At 46.2% G+C, this 19,721-nt stretch overlaps 1 protein-coding gene across 1 annotated transcript; it reads right to left on the bottom strand.

The window, feature by feature from the left end:
- Window positions 1-9,918: 9,918 nt before the first annotated feature.
- On the bottom strand, window positions 9,919-19,327 carry LOC119809378 (placenta-expressed transcript 1 protein-like). Its single transcript, XM_042054716.1, has 4 exons — window positions 19,249-19,327; window positions 15,097-15,301; window positions 12,964-13,025; window positions 9,919-10,412 (listed from the first exon to the last, which is right to left on the bottom strand). The coding sequence occupies exons 1-4, from the start codon at window positions 19,325-19,327 to the stop codon at window positions 10,096-10,098; spliced, it is 663 nt and encodes a 220-aa protein (XP_041910650.1). The 3' UTR covers window positions 9,919-10,095.
- Window positions 19,328-19,721: the final 394 nt, after the last annotated feature.

Genomic DNA, 19,721 nt, shown 5'->3' with positions numbered 1-19,721 from the left:
TAGTTCACAATAGAAACCGGGTGGCAGTGGTGCACACCTTTAATCCCAGCACTAGAGAGGAATATAAGATGGGAGGAGACAGCTCTCAGTCACAGTCTCATTCTGAGGATTCCTGGAGGCAGGATCGCCATTTTGGACTGAGGTTGAGGTAAGAGCCAGTGGCTGGTTGTTTTGCTTTTCTGACCTTCAGGTTGAACTTCAGTTTGTGTCTCTGGGTTTTTATTAATCGAGCTATACTTAGCTACCACTTGTGTTGTTTTGTAGCAACCACCAATGAGTTGTGAAAATGGCCAGACAGGGCTAGGCATGGTGACACATGCCTTTAATCCCAGTACTTGAGGGGTGAAGCCAGGCATATCTTTAGAGAGACCCTGTCTTAAACAGCCAAACAAATAAACACAATACATACATACATACATACATAATACATTCATACACACATACAGACATACATGCACAAACAAGATCAGATGGGTCTTGGCCAGCGGTGTACCTGTGGCCACAGTATACCATCTCTTGGATTTTCAAACTCTTAACCTTTAAATTCCTCCTGGAACAGAAAGCCCCCGGGGAACAGACTGTGCTCAGACTGCTGTTGTTATAAGCAGCTATTTCTAGCCTCCCGTTTACACAGAAGAGCAGCTTCAGTTTTGCTTTGTAGCAAGATTCTGCTGCAGTACAGTTCTTGGAAACCATTCTAGACAAACAGGGTTAAAGTCTCTGTGTACCTGCAGAGAGAATGGTTAGTGCCTAGAGAGATATGCCAAGGGGCCCGAGCACACAAAAACTGTCAGAGCAGTGAAGGGCAGGTCTCTGTTCCCTTTATAAGTCTTCTGTACACACAGATAAGAGGCGGCATCCCAGGCTTGTGTTCCTAGAGATGCAAGTTCTCTCTTATGCCCGAGTTCACCTTCACTCAGTCCGCTGACTTTTCCTTGGAAATTCCCAGCACAGTGTGATAATAGGCATGAACAAACATTTCAAACTCCTTTACTTCTCATGGTATCTTAATAAATAAGAGTATTGTAAGAACAACCGGACAATATGGGAGAGACGAGGCGATGTTATCTTCTTTACCTGTTACAATTTCTCTCTGCTCGCAAACTGCAGGTGGATATCTCATGGATGTGTCAAATTTAACATGCCAACACGAAGCTCTAGTTTCTCCTCGTCTGCCAGTCTCCCATGCCACTACCATCCATTCTTTTCTTCAGGTCAGAAATCTGGGTGTTGTCCTTGATTCCCCCATATGCCACCCCGCCTCACCTCCTACATCTAACCTATCAGAGCACTTCTTCCCAAATGTAGAGCATTTATTGTAATTGCTCTATTTCTGCTGCCACTACCCTTGTCAAAACTGCCACCACACCGGGCATGGTGTCGCACGCCTTTAATCTTAGTACTCAGAAGGAATGGCAGGCAGTTCTCTGAGAGTTCCAGGTCAGTCTCATTTAAATAGCAAGTTTAAGGTCAGTCAGAGCTACATAGTGGGACCCTGTTTCAAAAACAAGACCAAACAAAGCCTGTCGTGTTTTTTCTTGCTGGATTCTGATATTGTTTCTTCGTCTGCTCTTCCTTGGTTCCCTTCATGCTCCTTCTAAAGAAAGGACCTTTCTAAAAGAGTGATTCAGGGGCCGGAGATCTAACCCTGTAGCTAAGAGCCTGCACTGCTCTCCCAGAGGACAATAGTTTGATCTCCAGCACCCATGTCAGGAGGCTTATAATTGCCTGTAACTCAGCTCCATGGCATCTGACTTCCTCTTCTGGCTTCCATGGGTACTTGCATTCACATGTACATACCTCCAAACACACAGACACACAGACACACACACACACACACACACACACACAGACATACACACACATATAATACAAGTTTCACTCTGCTTACCAAAGTCTGTATGGCCCAGCATTTCATAGAACCTATGACTATCCTCTCATAGACTTTAAGTCATCTGTGGGCCTCTAATACACAATACAAAAGCCTTGGTGAGTAGCTCTTACATTGTTTCGTTTAGTGAGCCTGTATATGTTCAAAACTGATGCAACCCCCTCCCCAGGGTATTTCTGATTGGCAGTTGAATCGGTTGACACATGGTTGTTGAGCCCACAGACACAGGGTCCTGACTACACTCTTACTGAGAATGGATGAACACACCTGCCATCTCTGAAAACCTGGCTGACCCTGGCTCACCAGATGTTTGAGATACTGAATCACTGGAGCCTGCACTAGATAGCACCCTTGACACTTTTTCTGTCCTTTAGAGAACAGCCCTGAAGATTCCCCTCAAACCTGCTTATCCTGCTCACTTTGCCTTCCTAGGGATTTTCCATTCTTGGTAAAGTCTGGTCCTTAACCAATGTGGACAGCAAGGATCGGGAGTTTTTAGTCTCTCGTCTTCCACAGCTGTCCTAACTCACATCCACACCAGCCTTAGCAGCCCTGACCTAGAGCTCCTCTTACGGCAAGATCCAGGGGAAAGGCTTCAGTAGCAGTAACGGCAACTCTCCAGCTGTCCTTGTAGTTTTGCTTCAGGCTGAGTCTTGGATGATCTCTCTCATTTTGGCTAGAGGGCAGGCTGTCTTGTGGAATGCTGAGCCAAAGGCAGTACATTTTTTCAGCAAAAAAAGGCCTGACTTTTTACCATAATCTCAGTAATTTTCTAATACTAGTAAGAAACGGACACTCCACTCTCTTTATTTGTATGTGTACGAGTGTTTGCCTGTGTGTATTCATATGTGAGTCTGGGGCCTGTGGAGGCCAGAAGATGGTATCTGATTCTCTGGAACTGGAGTTACAGATGTTTGTGAGCCACCATGTGGGTGCTGAGAGCCGAACCCCTGTTTTCTGACTGAGCAGTCAATGTAGTTAGCCATTGAGCCATCCCTCTAGCACAAGACTTCATTCGAAGGAGAAGAAGGGCAGGGAGGAAAGAAGAAGAGGAGGAGGAGAAGGAAGGAAGGAAGGGAGGGAGGGAGGAAGAAAGGAAGGAAGGAAGAGAATGGAAAAAGAAAGGAAGGGAGGGAGGGAGAGAGGGAGGAAGGAAGGAAGGAGGGAAGGAAGGAAGGAAGAGAATGGAAAAGAAAGGAAGGGAGGGAAGGAGGGAGAAAGGGAGGGAGGGAGGGAGGGAGGGAGGGAGGGAGGGAGGGAGGGAGGGAGGGAGGAAGGAAGGAAGGGAATGGAAAAAGAAAGGAAGGGAGGGAGGGAGAGAGGGAGGAAGGAAGGAAGAGAATGGAAAAGAAAGGAAGGGAGGGAAGAAGGGAGAAAGGGAGGGAGGGAGGGAGGGAGGGAGAGAATGGAAAAGAAAGGAAGGAAAGCTGGGGCTAGGACTCTGCCTGCAGGGGCATCACGAGCATAGAATCTGAGCTGCAGTGGCGCAAGCCATGGCTGGACAAGCTTTAGGAAAGTTTCTTCTGGTCTTTGACAGAGTATTGATTGACAGGAGTGCTAATGAAACTGTAACCAAAGGTGGCCTAATATTTCCAGAAAGGTCTCAAGGAAAAGTATTGCAAGCCCAGCAGTGCTGTGGGATCAGGCATGATGGAAAGGGTGGAGAGATTCAACCAGGCAGCGTGAAAGCTGGAGATGAAGTTCTCCCAGAATATGGAGGCACTAAAGTTATTGTTTCTTATCTAGCAATGATGACATTCTTGGAAAATATGTGGCCTGAAGTCACTGCTGAAACGGTGTCACACGACGCTGTCCATCCCCCTGAAGCTCTGAATGTTTCATCATGTAAATAATTTCCACGCCTCCCTTTTATAATAAACTGATGGTGCCTAAACTCATGACATCCATTGTAACTGGAGTTTCATTTCACTGAACTGTTATAAACATTTCCAAATAAAATAATGTAAATGGGAAAAAGGTGGGGCTTAGTGGGGTGGCTCAGTAGAGTGCTCACCAGACAAGCTTGAGGACTGAATTTCAGACTCTAGGTTCTATGCAGAGTAGGTTTGATGACCCATCTGGAACGGGATCTGTCCCCAGAGCAAGCTGCGGACTAGCCATGTGATTGTAGGAAAGAACCGTCTACTGCAGGTTGTCCTTTGACCTTTATACACCTGCCAAAGACTGCCTACTACCATGCTGTACTGGGTGGTTTTGACACAAGCTAGAGTCATCAGAGGAAGGAGCCTCAGCTGAGGAAAGGCCTCCTTGAGATCCAGCTGTAAGGCGTTTTTTCTTTTTTAGTGATCAACGGGGGAGGGTCCTGGTGGGTAGTGCCATCTCTGGGCTGCTGGTCCTGGGTTCTGTAAGAAGGTGGGCTGAACAAGCTAAGTAAGTAGCTCTCCTCCATGGCCTCTGCATCCGTTCCTGCCTCTGGGATCCTGTCCTGTTTGAGTTCCTGTCAGTGATGAACAGCGATGCTGAAATATAAGCCAAATAAACCCTTTCCTACCAAACTTACTTTTTAGGTCATGGTGTTTGCTGCAGCTGTAGAAATCGTAACTAAGGTCTCTTTTGTTCAAGCTTCTTTCAGTTGACTTCCTGGAATGTGGTAGTTTGAATGTAATTGGCCCCAGTGATCTCACAGGGAGTAGTACTATTAGGAGGTGTGGCTTTGTTGGAGGAAGTGTGTCACTGGGGGGGTGGGCTTTGAGGTTCCCTACGTTCAGGATACTGCCCATTGTGTGTCAGTCAACTTCCTATTGCCTGCAAGCTATAGGACCTCTGCTCCAGCACCACATCTGCCTACATGCCGCCATGATCCTTGTCATGGTGAAAATGGACTGAAACTGTAAGCCAGACTCGTTCTTTGTTGTTGTTTGTGTGTTTTATTTTTAGAGACAGGGTTTCTCTGGGTAGCTCTTGCTGTCCTGGAACTCACTCTGTAGACCATCTCTGCATCTATGTCCTCAAAGTACAAGATTGCTTTTTCTTTTCCCTTGGCCTCCTGTTCCAAACTCAGCTCTTAATTATGTAGACCAGTTTCATCTTCCCGACCCATTGTCCATTCTTTGAATTCTCTGTAGAAAGACAGCCAGGAACTGACCCAGACAGCTAGAGGCTGTATTGCTGAGAAGAGCAGAGGGGAAAAGGGGAAGCTGAGGCTGAAGGAAGGGAAGATGGTACAAAGTCCTGCATTTACTATTTTTTGAAAAGCTACAAATTAATAATCTGGGTGCCTGTTCTAGACCCCATTTTATCCCTATTCATATTGCTTGTAACGCTTGGTTGTCTTGTCCATCAGTATTAATGTTGGTGTCTTTTTTAGGCATTAGATAGCAATATTTGATTGGTGTACACTTGGTGCCAGCCACTGTCTTAGGTGCTTTGTGTGTCTGAATTCACTGCACCGTCACAGCAACCTATGATATGGGGGTCAAATCACACAGAAACTAAGTCAGCTCTACCAGTCCCCACAGCTAATAAGAACCAAGTGAGACTGAATCCAGCCATGTTGCTTTAGGAGTTAACATGCTACCTGTCCTGTGAAAGAGTAGATTTTTCCTTAATTACTAGTATTTTAAACCTTTACTTTAAAAATAGCCTGATATGGTGGTACATTTTGTCTCAGCACCATGAAGGAGGAGGAAGGCAAGCATATCAGTAATTCGATGCCAGCCTCAGTTAGATTGGAAAAAAATTTATGGGTTAATAATACGTCATTCTAGGTTTTTCCACTTGCTTTAAATTACTGGTGTAATAATTGGTCTGTTGACCCGGTTTGGGACTCTTTTTGAAGATCTTGGAGGTAATTTGGTTTGGAATACATCTGTCTTTTTTCTCTACTTTCTCAGAAAGGAAGATCATATATACATTAGGTGGGTAGATGGTTTTGTTCCTAATGATTGAAATACATTGATTTTTATAAAGCACGAAGCCATAAGCAAAGCACATGTGGGAAAACAAGGTTATGCAGCAGCGAGTGACAACTGTCCACTTAGCTGTGAGTGCATTTGCAGAGTGTCACTTTCCAATGAATGAGGCTCAGAAGATAGAAAGAGGAGGCTATGATCAGCGCTTCCCGAAACTGCGCATGTGCAAGGGCTTTCCTCTGCGCTTCCTATTCCTCTTGCTGTATATGAACTCCTTTGTGGAGCAACAAGGCGTGGCGACTGTCTTAGCTCCTGTGTTGCTTCAAATCTGCCTTCTGAGTCCACAAGGGTGTCTCTCGTGGAGCATTTGGGTTCTACCTTCGGAGTCCACGGGGATGTCTCTTGTGGAGCACTATGTTCTCCCGAGAGCCTGGGTTCTGCTTCACAGTCCTGGGCAATGTGCCCATGTTAACGACTCAGATGCGGCATAGGGTAGCATCTACCTATCTTCCCTGACTAGACTCTTAAACTAGGGCCGAGGGGCTGGAGAGGGAGCTCTCCCTGGAGGGTCCAGGGTCCGGTCCTCATCACCTACACTGTGCTTCAGCCATCTGTGATTTCAGTTCCCAGGGATCTGACAGCTTCTTCTGACCTCTATAGGTACCAGGCATATATATGGTACATTACACCGGTGCAGGCAAACACTCATACACATAAGATAAAATAAAAATTAAAAACAAAACAAAACAAAAAACCCCAAGGACATTAAAAAAATAGGATTGGGTATGACAGAGAAACCCAAGTTGAGATGTGGAAGAGAGCTGAGACACTGGGGGTGAGCATTGTCTAACAGACCGGGAAGCAAGGCAGAAGACTAAACAAGAGCTTGCTTACGTTCACCCTCCTACTTATTAGAAGGTCAGGCCTGTTGAGTCTCTGGCTTCCTAATTTCCTTTTCTCGCTCAGCTGATTCTGTGCGGGCCTAGCTGAATTCTGCTACCCAGATTTCTTTGCGACACCTTCCACGTTGAGCCTGAAACGAAAGACCGGCTGGGCCACAAAAGATAAATACGAAACTGCTCCCGGCATGTTGGGTCAGGATTCGCCAGTGTTTATTTTGGGTCAGGCGCCAAACAGGGATGCCTGGAAAAGCAGTGCTGGAGAACACAGCTTGTGTCAGCCAGGAACAGCCATGCCCACTGTCATATGACCAGGGGAGCCGGTGTTTCTGGGGGAATCCTTGGTAATGTCGGAGCGATTCAGGAACCCCCAAGGAGTCCTGATTAAGGGGCAGACTCAGAAGTGAGACAGAACCGTCTTTAGAAGCCCACTTTGCTACTTTCTTGCTGCCTGGGCAATATACTCTCTTATTATTATTTTTTTCTTTTTTGTTTTTGTTTTGAGACAAGATTTTACACTGTAGCCCAGGGTGTTCCATGTAGCCTACGTTGGCCTCAAATTCATGGCAATCTTCTTGTTTTAGTTTCTGCAGTGCTGGGAATGTAGACTTGACCCTCCATCCTGGCCTTTACAGTCTCTTCCTTCGCCTCTGCGTCTTCATCTGTCAAATGACTGACTTTTGTGGAGTTAGCGTTAAGAATCAAGTGAGGTGATTCACACACAGTGCTTACCACTAGGGCTAGCAGGTGTCACTAGTAAGCACCTGGTGACGTAAGAGAAAACTGATGGACAAAAGGTGCCAAGCATTGGTCTCGCCATCAGAGCAACCATTAAGGTGGAAACACCTGTCATAATTTTTAGAATTCTGCAATCCATTCAAAACAAAGCAGAACAAGCAAAAAAATCCCAGCTATCAGGGCAAAGATGCCAATGTTTGGCATTTAACAAACTCTATACGGTCACTGGTTAACTGCTGAGAAATCAGAAAAGAAATTCAGTGACCACACAAGGAGGGCAGTTTGCAGATACAGAGTCAACAATAGCAAACACCAGTTGTTCATTTCGGAGAATCTGGTTCCCAGGGTCAACAATAGCAAATTCCAGTTGTTCCTGTCAGAGAATCAGATTTCCAGGGGCACCACACTGTAACATTCAGAATACCCAGTTTCCAACAAAAGTTTACAAAAGATACAAAATGATGGAAAGGTATGGTCAAGTCAAAGGAAAAAGAAAGGCAGACGTTGTTCCCAAAGAAGGCCCAGCCACTGGGCCTAAGAAGCAGAGATTTGAAGTCAACCATTTTAATACACCAAAAGTGGATAAAAAGAAACTGTGACAAAAAAAAAAACAACTAAAATCAGGGAAATTATTTCTGAACAGAGAATATGGGTGGGCAGAGAGGAATTATAGTAAGAAGCAAAATAGAAATTTTTGAGCTAAGAAGTGCAACAGGTAAAGTAAAACCTTTGAGGGTTAGCCGCAGACTTGAAGAAGCAGAATTGTTGAGCTTGAAGATGGGTCAGTTGAAACGATCTAGTTTGAGGAGCAGGAAAAAAAAGAACAAAGGAAACGAGAGGTCTGTGGGGTCAAATGCCCTGGCAGATATGCAGCTGGAGCCCCAGGAGAGGAGAAAGTTGAAAGAACCAAGAAATCAGGGCTGAAAACCACCAAAGTTGGTGAAAGACACTAATGTCCGTCTCCAGTCGGAAAACAACAAATCGCAGGGAATTCAAACACACACACCGGGATATCTTGTGATGATGGCTACCCTTGACTCTGTAGTCACTGCTTCTGCCATGAACAACACTGTTGTCATTAGACACTCGGTGAGCCGGGGGTGACTTTTATTTTGTATCTCAGCCAGTTAAAGGGCGGGACCCACTCAAAACTTTGTGACTAAGTGGGAAACCAGGCAGGTGGTGCAGTTCTGTATTCCAGCCCTGCCTGGTGATCTGTGACCTCTCTCTTCTTTCCTGCCTCCCTCCCTTCTGGCTGGATCTTGCTGTGCATCCCTGACCATCCTTGAACTACTAGGAGAGCAGCCTGGCCCCACACTTACTGATAGAGTCCCCTGGCCTCTGCCTCCTGAGTGTTGGGGTTCTGGGGAGTACCAACGTGCCCAGCTTCTAGCTCTGTGATTAGGGCTGCTTTCAGAAGTTCTCTGACCCTCGATCTTCTTATCTCCAAAAATGCACAGAACAACCAGGCAGATTTCTGGCTAGGACATTTCTGCGACACTGGCCCATGTAGCAAGTGTGAAAGCAGCCACCAGAATCAGCACATAGAAGAGGGAAATCTCGTCGTCTTGTATGTTGGTTAGTTTTCTGTCAACTTGACCCAGGCCAGGGTCATCTGGGAAGAGAGAACTTAAATTGAGAAAAATGCCTCCTTCAGATTGGCCTGTATGCCTACAACTCTGTGGAACTTTTTTGACGAGTGATTGATGAGAACAATGCCACCCCTGGGTAGGTGGCCCTGGAAAGGTGTACGAAAAACAATTACTAAAGGAAAGCTTTATTTTTTATTACAGGCTTTCTGTCAGAAATAACTAATTTTTTTGGTTTCACATTGTACTATAAATATTACATATATATATATATATATATATATATATATATATATATATATATATGCCCATGTCTTGGTTAAAATTACCATCAAGGAGTAATCAGCTTTGACTAGTTACAAAACGAAATTGAGAGAAATTAACCTTGCATCTGTTCTTAAGAACACACACATATAATATTCCCCTCGTATTTTTAAAAACATAAACAAATTTGGGTAACACTTCGTATTTTACCACTCATTTAAAGCTTACTTTCAATTTAACATTCATTATTCTTGTTCAATGTATTGTTTATTTGACTTAGAGGAAAAAAAAATCACGGGTCCTGTCATTGGCTTCTCAGACAAAGTTTCCATATACTTCTGCTCTTCAAAACCTGCTGGTCTGGGCACAACGGTGATCTGCTAGTAGCCATGGAACTACCACTCTTGTCTCTTTTTTCCCTTCAGTCACATAAGTCACAGAAGTTTTTTGTAACCTGAGTAGATTTGGCTAGAAACCTGAAATCATCGTGAAAGTAAAGAAGGATCTCCCTCCCCACAACAAACCCAGGAGGCTCATGGGAATCCTTTGGCTATGAACAGAAGTTCAGATTGGCTATCAGCATGTAAAACGGGGAGTCAGAACTCCAAGTTACAGCTAGGCTGATCTAAGTATTTACAAAAAAGCAGAATTTGTGCCCTGAAAGATCCAGGCAAAAGTCTGTGTTCCTCAAAGAGTGTCACAGGTCTGTGGTTGGAGGTGGCGGAGTTGTGCACAGTGGACATAGAACCTTCTTCATTCACTCATGTTTAAGCACTGGCCTGGAGCTAGCTTTGGGAGGATGCTCTCTGTAGGTCATTGGAGATTTGCTTCCCCCGTTTCCTCTAGAAGAGGAGTTTGCTGATGAGAAAAACAAGCAGGATGTGGAGGGCACCTGCAAGGGGACTGCCCAGAGCGTTGACGGCCAGGCTTCTGGCTGTGGTCTTGGCCATAGTCGTGGTCTTGGCCATTGTCGTGGTCTTGGCCATAGTCGTGGTCTTGGCCATAGTCGTGGTCTTGGCCATAGTCGTGGTCTTGGCCGTACTCATAGTCTTCTCTGTGGTCATGGCTGGGGTCTTGGCTGGTGTCTTGGCTGTAGTCACAGTTGTGGTCTGGCTGGTCTCAGGAATCTTAGGGGTGGGGGTCAAGGGTGCAGGTGTTGCTGGGGGAGAAACAAAAATCAGAAAACAAGGTTATTATACCTTTGTTGGGAGGTGGGTAGGCACTAGAAAAAGGCTGGCAAGATGGCTCGGCTGGTAAAGGCCCTTGGCCATGAGTTCAGTTTTATATAATCAGTGGAAGAAGAGAACTGATCTTAAGATGTTGTCCTCTGACCTCCACACACACAGCTGTATGGGTACACACACAATAATAAGAAATCTTGGTTTTCAAGACAGTAAAGCCAGAGATCATGAGCAAAAGCCACTCAACGCTTCTCCAGTGCCATGTGGGGGAGGGAGCTGTAGGCAGCTAGAAAGTTCAGACTGTTCAGTAATAAAAATAACTAAGCCTCTATCCTTAAGGTCTGCACCGTGTTTTCCCCTTCATTTTATTTTGCTTATTTATTTTTTAAATGTGTATAGTTGTTTCACCTGCACGTATGTATGTGTGTCACGTGCATGTGATGCCCTCGAGGCTATAAGAGGGTGTCAGATTTCCTGGGACTGGAGTCACAGATAGTTGTGAGGGCCCTGTGGGTTCTGGGAATTGAACCTGGGTCTTCTGGGAGAGCAATCAGTATGTTTAACTGCTGAGCTGAGCCATCTCTCCAGCATCCACATAGTCTGTTGGGATGAGAAGCCCCACAGAATTTATAGAGCGTATGAATTTGTCGTTGGTTGGGTAGTGGGCCCTCAAATATTTCCATTCCCTTAGCTCCACTGCAAACATGACCCAAACGTGGAACAATTTTATGATTTTCTGGCTAATTCCAAGGCCTTGTGAGAACTTAGTATCATGTAGAACCAAGAACAGTGGTCTTTGTCTTAAAGTTAGTAGGGGATACCTGTCTAGACAGGGGCAGAGGGATACCCTGTTTATATCCTTGACTTTGTTTCTTGGGCTTGTAAGCCCCAGGACATTTTCTTTTGTAGGTTCTGGCCAAATGCTGGATCTCAGTGATTATCTTTTAGAGAAGCAAAGAAAATCAAGCCTGTGCTCCTAGGGACTTGTCGGATTTCAGAAAACCTGGAGCTTAGAGCTCAGACACTTCAAGGGTGTCTTACCCTTAGCTGGTAGTGGGACCTATAAAGTCAGCACTGGTAGAAGGGCACTTTCTGGGAAGCGCAGAGACAGCAGAATCGCTGGTGCTTGTTGGCCAATGGCATAACTGAAAACGGGAAGCGCTAAACTCAGTGAGAGTCCCTATCTTGAGTCATAAGAAAGACAGCCACAGAGGAAGGCAGAGGCTATCCTCCTTTGTCCTCCCCACGTGTATACACCTGCACACTTACTCGCTCTCTTCCCTGTATCCCATGCTGGAGATTTGAATCCAAGGCTTCACACATGCTCTTAGCGGAATCCTACATTTAAAACTGCATTAAAGTGATTTCTTTAGTTTTAATGTAGTCTAAGTAATGCAAGTAATATAAGTCTAAGAAAACCAGAAAAAAGTGTAAGGAGTGGACGCGGAGTCCTTGCTCTGCTCTGGACGTTCTCTGTGTCCTTAGGTAAGCTGACTATCCTTTCTGGAGCTCAGTTTTGAACGCTTTGGCTTCTTAAGGGGGAAATAAGAGAAAGGGGAAGAGAGGAAGGACAAGGAGCCTGGGCAAAGGTGAGCCTCGGGTCTGCGCCCTGTGGAAAGATGGTGGCAATCCCTGGTGGTGTCGAGAGTGGCTGAGGCTGTTAGGAACTTATGAGAGGGCTTAGTCAACAAAGTTCTTTCACTCAGTTGAGAGGTCCTGAGTTTGATCTCCCCAAATCCTTGTGAAAATTCCAGAGGTGGTGGCACACGTTTGTGATCACAGCACCAGAGAGGCCAAGAAGGCAGATCCCTGGAATCAATGGCCAACCGTCCTACTTTGTGTGTCCCAGGCCAGCGAGAGACCTTGTCTCTAAAACATGGTGAGGCTGACCACCGACCTCCACATGCATGAATATATTTATATACATGAACATGCATGCATGCCTGTGAATGCATGCATACACTCAAACACGGAATAGGAAGATGCAAGTTAGGGATCATGTACTTTCTTAGTTTGTGTCAAGGTATGAGGGTCAATCTACATCTTGCAAAAGAAAAAATAAAAACAAAAGCAAAAAAGCAGGCTAACAAGAACATGACATTATTGACATTTCTGTGACACCAATTCCTTTTGGATAACTAGTGCTCTCCATCCCCTGCCCTGCATAATTTCCTTAAAAACTGGTCGGTTAAAGTTCACCCTGTGAAAGCCTTGTATGAGAGGGGTTTCAGGTTGTGGGTGGAGACTGAGCAAGTTGTTGCTTTTTCATACTGATGCCTCCAGTACTGGACAGAAACTGTCCCCGTTGAAGCAGGAATTTGGAGCCACGGATGACCGTGTGGATTTCTGAAAAGTTGTACAACTCTTGGAGAGGGCTTTCATTTTCCACATAGCATAAAACAGAAGGTTGGGGAAAATCTCACATTAGGTTCTTGTTTGGTGCGAAATTCAGCTGGTATCCGGGTAAAACAATTTTCCGTACTGCCCGAGTTTACTGGCAAATATACAAAGAGTTTGAACAGAACTCACCTCGCCATTCCAGGGTCACAGGTGTCCTGATAGCTGTGCGATTGGCCAAAGCTAGGAAGACCCTGGAGGGCAAATCAGAAGGAGATGGTGAGCACCTTGTCTGTGGAACTCATGAGTTCCATCTTAGCCTGTCTGGACCACCCCATCCTGTTAATCTCTTCTTAGCTTATTTTATATATGTCACAATAAGCTAATCATTAAATATTGACCTAGTTCATATGGACTTGACTGAATTCCTCCAGGTCTTAACTCTAAACGGCTCTCCTGTCTCCTATCCCCACCAGTTTCATAATTAGGAACTCCCCACAGGCTGATACACATTTTTGTCCCTTGTTCAAGAGAGTCTCTTTGTTTGTAATAACTTCCCCGGTCTATCTGTCCAGAAACTCAATGACATCCTTCAGGCCCAGTCTCCCTATGGTTAACCCTGACAGATCTCCCACCTTTTCTTTACGTTGAGTTGCTATGAGCTTCTCTACCCACTAGAGGGCAGGCTCTGTTGCAAATAATGCCCAACACACCGTAGGTACTTAAATGTTCATTAAATAATCCTCAGGGCTCATTCTGTTCTTGTTCACTCGGTGGGTCTGTTATAGCATTAGCCCCTCGTCTAGACAGCCAGCAAGTCACTCATGAAGGGATGCGGTCTGTATGCCGGTCACTGTGCTTGGTTTGAGCAGACAGCAGTGATCCCAACAGTCACGGCTCTGATGCTCATGACACTTACAGCGTCTTCAGAGACAGATCAATGACTACCGAAAAAACCAGCTAAGGAGTCAGTTGTAGCTGTGATGTGTGTGATGCAGTAGAGGAAGGCTGGAGAGTGTGCAACAGAGCTCTTTCTGAATCTCCGTGTTCAGGGAGAGCAGAGGAGGTGATTCACCTCAGTACTTCCATGTATGTGGGTCCTGTTTCCCAGGCTCACTGTAAATGCCACAGGCCAAGACCTTGGGCATCCCTTTTGTAGCCTACTCAGCATAGTGCCCTCCATGGTGGGGTTCCTTGTGTCCCCCTCCCCTTGAGCCAGTCTTGCTGATCAAGGCTATGAGTGTGCACATTACGAACAAGGAGAGAGACTAGTGTGTGGTAGTAAGTGTGCAAGTGAGGATGGAGACTGCTGTTAGTGGGACTGTGCTGTTTCTCCTGCAGACTGCACACTGTACCCGCTGGTGCATCCAGTGTGGCCAGTGTCCTTTCTCTAAGTAGAACTATCTGGCTTCTTAGCAACCGTTGCCATGGTAGAATTGGTAGCAGCAGCTCTCTTTGGATTCAGCTTCCATTTATCCATTATAGTTCCTCCTCTAGAGCCAATGAAGCCTGGCTAGGTCCAGAGTATGGCAAGCAAGGGAAAAATGGCTTGACAGCATCACCACCTTCTGCGGAGACAACAATGCTGACAGTGGACCCAGCATGCCAGGGTTGCCCTTTCAGGTGCATTAAGTTCTTCATAACCCTTGGTTTCTAAAGCCAATGTAATATCAGGTCCTCAGAGTGAGAGGCATTGGTTGTGGAAGGATAATGCCAGCCTCCAGGTGGCCTCTTCTTAGAACCTCAGGGCATCCATTTTTTATGGCAGAAGAAAACTACTGTCATTATTCATCGTCACACTTTCTCTAAATGATTCTCTACTAGATTTACATATAGTGTGTGTGTGTGTGTGCGTGTGTGTGTGTGTGTGTGTGTGTGTGTCTGTGTGTATGTGTAAGTAGAAAGGGACTGTTTGCAGGAGGGAAGGAAACTGAAGGAAAGGGGGAACAAGAGAAGGTAATGGGGAGTGAGTAGGAGCAAAGTACAATGACATACAGAGTGAAATATTCTAACAAAATCTATTATTTTGTAGGCCAACAAAAGCTGTTTTTTTTAAAATAAAGATTTAGCAGTTTGAATATGGAGAACTTGAAACAGAGTATTCCAGTCTTCCTGATTATGTTGAGTACTGTGGATGGGCGTGTGTGTGTGTGTGTGTGTGTGTGTGTGCATGAAAGGCACAACAAAGGAAGGCGAGGCAGACAAGAAGCGCTGCTGCTGGGTTCCCCTGCTCACACCCCCAGTCTAGCTTTAGTCCTAGGCTAGTGTGAAACTATGTAAACCTGTTATAAAAGTTCAAGAAAGTGAACCGCTGTCAATCCTTACTGCAGGCTGACTTTAGTCCCATTCTCAGAATTGGGAACTATCCACGTTGCCACGACGACGGAACTGTTGGAAGATGTCACTCGATATAGGACACTGGTGTCGTTGCACTCCTGATCTGCTCCAACCCAGGCACCCACTGAGGGGCTGCTCTGGTTCATTGCTTTCAGAATCACCGCGCTGATGGACCTGTTCACAGGAACCAGCACTAGGAGGAGAGGACCAGGAAGCAGTTAGTGAAGGGGTGACCCAAGAGGAACCAAAGTGAAGGGAGAGCGGGGGGGGGGGGGGGAGGTTACAGAGTGTGGGCAGTACGGTCCTGTTTCTGTAAAGGAAACTGAAGACGACCTGGAAGAAAGCAAAGCGAGTGACTCGTGTTACACAATAGACAGACAGTCTTGGATCTACGTCTTGACTCTAGAACTTAGGAGCAAGACAAGACACCTCTGGGCCTTGGTTTCTTCTTACTCGGTGGTCACTCTGCATGGTTTTTGTTTTTTGAAAGAGGATCTCATCTTAAGTTGGACTCAGGTGTAGCTGAGGAGGACCTTGAACTCCTAATGCTCCTGCCTCTATGTCTTTTGTACAGGCATTACAGGTGTGTGCTGCCAGGCCTAATTTATGAGATACCAGAACTTGGACCGCTCTAGGCAAACACTTTACTAGTTAAACTATATCCCTAACCTCTACACATTTTAAGTCCCTACTTTGTTGCTCTGGATCTGGAGCAATGACTTATCCCTCATTGTGTGGGATGCTATCTATCAGTAAAGGCTTCTGAGAGGACTGAAGAAAAGATGCTAACATCTGGTTCATATTGGACAAATTGTGAATGCTATTACTATTATATTGAAGCACATTTTATCAGCCTACTTTTGCTTGCCAAGAAGGTCAGTTGACGACCCCAAATCCCATAAGCCCTGAGTCACTCAGAGAGGAGCTGACTTCTGTCCTACGTTTTTGTGTCATGGTGTGGCAGAAGGTTATGCACAGCGATGTTGTTTAGATAGTTATCAATCCTCTTAGCTCTCCATGGATGTTTTTTGACTGGTCCTTTTTTTTGCTTTTCACTGTGGGCTTCAGCCTTCCTTGGCACTTGCATTCTCTGGATTTGTGGTTTCAGTGTCTCCCTTCTTAGTGACCAGACCACACTTCCTCATGCAAACCACCCAGTGGGAAGTGCGCCCGCCCTCCCACCTAGAGAACCTCAACATTTCCTGCTTTCACATTCCTGCCTCTTCCCTGTCAATGACAGTTTGCAGGACCCCAGGAGCCTCGCCTCGTCTTGCCTCTTCAGTCTGCATTCCACTCTAGGGACAGCGACTGGTTCCCACCTTCCCCGCCCCCAGCTGCTCTACAAATGCACCTGGCTCATATCTGACCCGCACCTGGGTCTGGTGTTTGTTCATGTCTGGGTGCCTGCCTGGAGGCTTCCTTTTCTTGTTATCGTTCACCCCAGCCCCACTTACACACCCAGACCTTGCTCACACCCCTCTCTGGGCTAACTTAGCCCTCTTTTCCCCTCATACCCGAAACATTGACACCTGCTCTATAGAATTGAACGCTTAATTATATTTTACAGTTTTATTGCTGCAAGCATCAGAGAAGCCCAGTGTTTGGCTGAAACAACTACTTTTGATTAATCCTAAAGCCCTGTATCGGGCAGGGGTGGGCGTAAACTTAGTGGTAGAGTGCTTGTCTAGCATGTACGAGGTCTTGGGTTCTATCTCTAGCTCTTAAAATAAATCCTTTATTCAATGTTCTTAAAAATGGAAAGTTCGGGAAATAACAAATTATATTCTTCTTGTCCACAGTCGAGAACAATGAGGCAGAGGCTGGTCCAGCATAGCCTTAATGTAAATATTGCAGACTTCTTTCCTGAAGAGGCCCAGGGAAGGTGCTTTGAGGTGTTGGCCAAGTTGTAACTGTCTCTCAGGATCTGCCAAGCCCATTTATACGTGGCTTTACCAATGTTGACAAAATGCTGAAGTGGAAAAGGATTTCAAAGAAAACAAGGGAAGGTGGCTGGCCTGGTGTCTACTGGGGTCTCTGGAAGGCCTGAGTCCTGGCCTTAGCGTTCTACAAAGGCATTGGGAACCTTCTAGGTGTGGAATTTGGCTCCTCTCATGCCCGAGGACAGAGATTTTTGACCCTCAATTTAAAGGATGAGTCAGATTGACCTCAGAGCTTGCACGCTTTGGTTTGGAATGGAATCTGAGCAAAGCAGGCACAGGCATTCAAGGAAGTGAAGGACTTTTCCCTGTTCCCCCCCCCTCCCCAGCTGCAGGAACTGCTGTGGTCGCCCTTCCCCCACTCCCCATTGTCTAGGTCCCGCCCCCAACTGGCCTCCTCCGTCTTCATCTTATCTTCCCCAGTAGTTGTTCTTTCTCCCGTTTCAGAGCAGACCTGCTGTTTCCTGATGCGCCATTTCGCATCAGAGGCCTGTAACCGCCCCCACAGTAATGTGATTCACAAGCAGCGCTCACCTAGTGCTCAGCTTGAATACAGATTTATCTTCCCTGCTCTGGTATGAAAAGACCCACTTCTCAAGGGAGAAGGGCACAGTCCTGTTACAGCCTGAGCGCTTGCGTATGGACAGCCCCCTACCCGCCCAGGAAACAGTAGAGAGACAGCAGGGATGCTTGTGGGGAAGGCGCAGGCAAGGCGGCTCACGTGCTAGGCTGGTTACAGCGTGTGGCCATAACCAAGGTGGTCTCTGAAAAATTTGTTTAGACTTTCAAGAGAGGAGGGGCGGCATAATGTGGTAAGAAGGGTGGCTCTTGGCTGTGTTCCTTAGGTTCAAATATTAGTTCTGTGACATTCTAAGTGGCCTTTGATTCTATATGCCTCCTTTTCTCCTGTAAAATGGAGGCTAATGAAAGCATTTTCCCTTAGAGCAAAATCTAGCACATTGTAAGACGTAGCATTATAATGTGGACGTTCGTCCAGATCCACGATTTTTACAGCATCTGTGCCTGTCTGCTTATCTACAAACCAGGATATCAAGGGTCTGCCTAGTAGGTCAGGGCAGGGGCTAAACGTTTTCGTCTATGAAGCCCCCCAAAGAAAATGTTGCTATTATAAAACTAGGCGGTGGGATGGAAGGTATGGAGGGGGGGAAGGGTAGGTGAGAGGGCTCAGAGGCGAAAGGCACTTGCTGCGAAAACCTGGTGACCAGAGTTCGAGCCTCAAACCCATATGATCGTGGAAGAAGAGAGGCAACTCCACACAAGTTACCTTCTGACCTTCGCATGAGTGCCAGGGCATTGTGTGTGCACACACGTATGCACACCCTAAGAGAACACACACTATAATAATAGAATTTTTAAAAAACAAATTGAACATTTTCTTTAAAGAATAAGTAAAGCTAGGTAGATCCTAGCTTTTTCCCTTGACTAACAGGTTTGACTAATTAGAAAGCAATTATTTACCCTTGTAGGTCTGTTGAATTCCCCAAAGGGAAAGTTATGAAATACTTTCCAGATACCTCTAAGAAAAACATTAGGTTATGATTGAACAGCCAAGAGTCAGGCAGCTTCTTCCACCGTGTCCAGTGAAGCCCCAGCAATCCACTTAGATTTCTGCTCCCAGGCTTCCCGCCGCAGATGGGGTGGGGTGGGGTGGGGGCCTGCTGAGGCTCCCCTCTAGCTCAGGCGGTCTTTCCCACACACTAAGTGCAAATCCTCCTTCCTGGTGTCCTGCAGGTATGGTCATTTTGTCAAGTGGACCTGATGGGGACTGTCACCTCAATGAAATCTCTCAAAATAACAGTGTCCCTTTAATGCAGCCACATGTTCGCCAAGGTATGGTCTGGCTGGGGCTCAGTTCTTTTGAGCATTGGGGCTTTAGACCACCTGTAATTCAGATATGGACCGGAAACTGCAGAAACCATCCTTCCAATCCACTCCCACGCATTAAACGCCTCTTACAACACCCCCTCCTCATTTCCCATCCTGTTCACACACACGTTGGGAGCAAGGATGGAAGGGCTATGTTCTGCGAGAACAAAGGACAGCAGCGTGAATGACTTTGACTCACCTGTTCCAGCTTATGTTCCCGCCAGAGACCGTCCAATGTGAGTGCTGATTCCCAAGTGTCCGAGGTAGGAGGTAGAGATTGTATCAAAGACCATGCAGGGGTCATTAATAACTTTGCAGAGAAGGCAGGAGAAAAGCCAAAGAGCCAGGCACAGGAGCAGCCCCAGCTGTGGCAGCAAGGAACGGAGCACAGCCATGGTTTCTGCCTGCTTGGTTGCTGGGTCTGGCAGTAGTGAGACTGAGTTCCACTGCCGGGCTCTCCAGTTTATATGCGTGGGGCCAGAGCTCCTTGGTGAGGTCATGTATGCAAATCTCCCTCCCTCCCTCCTGAAGATACTGCCTTCTGGAATCTGGCCCAAGACATCACCAGGAATGCAATCAACAGCCTCCCACTTTTTGTGTCACCAACAATCCTTTACCAATCCAGTTTTGCTCAAGAAGAGGACTGGACAAATTACTGTACATGTCCCTCACCTCGGCTCCTGTGGAGAAGTGGTAAACCTGGAAGTGGAAGTCCATGGTTGAGCAATTGTCACATAGGTGGTCTGTTGGGAGCTCTCTGCCTTCTCACACAGGCAAGGGGTGCCTTTT

Source organism: Arvicola amphibius, chromosome 3 (genome assembly GCF_903992535.2).
Source record: "Arvicola amphibius chromosome 3, mArvAmp1.2, whole genome shotgun sequence".
Lineage (NCBI taxonomy): Eukaryota > Metazoa > Chordata > Mammalia > Rodentia > Cricetidae > Arvicola > Arvicola amphibius.
Note: the sequence above shows the minus strand (reverse complement) of the source record. Positions and strands in the feature narration are given on the sequence as shown.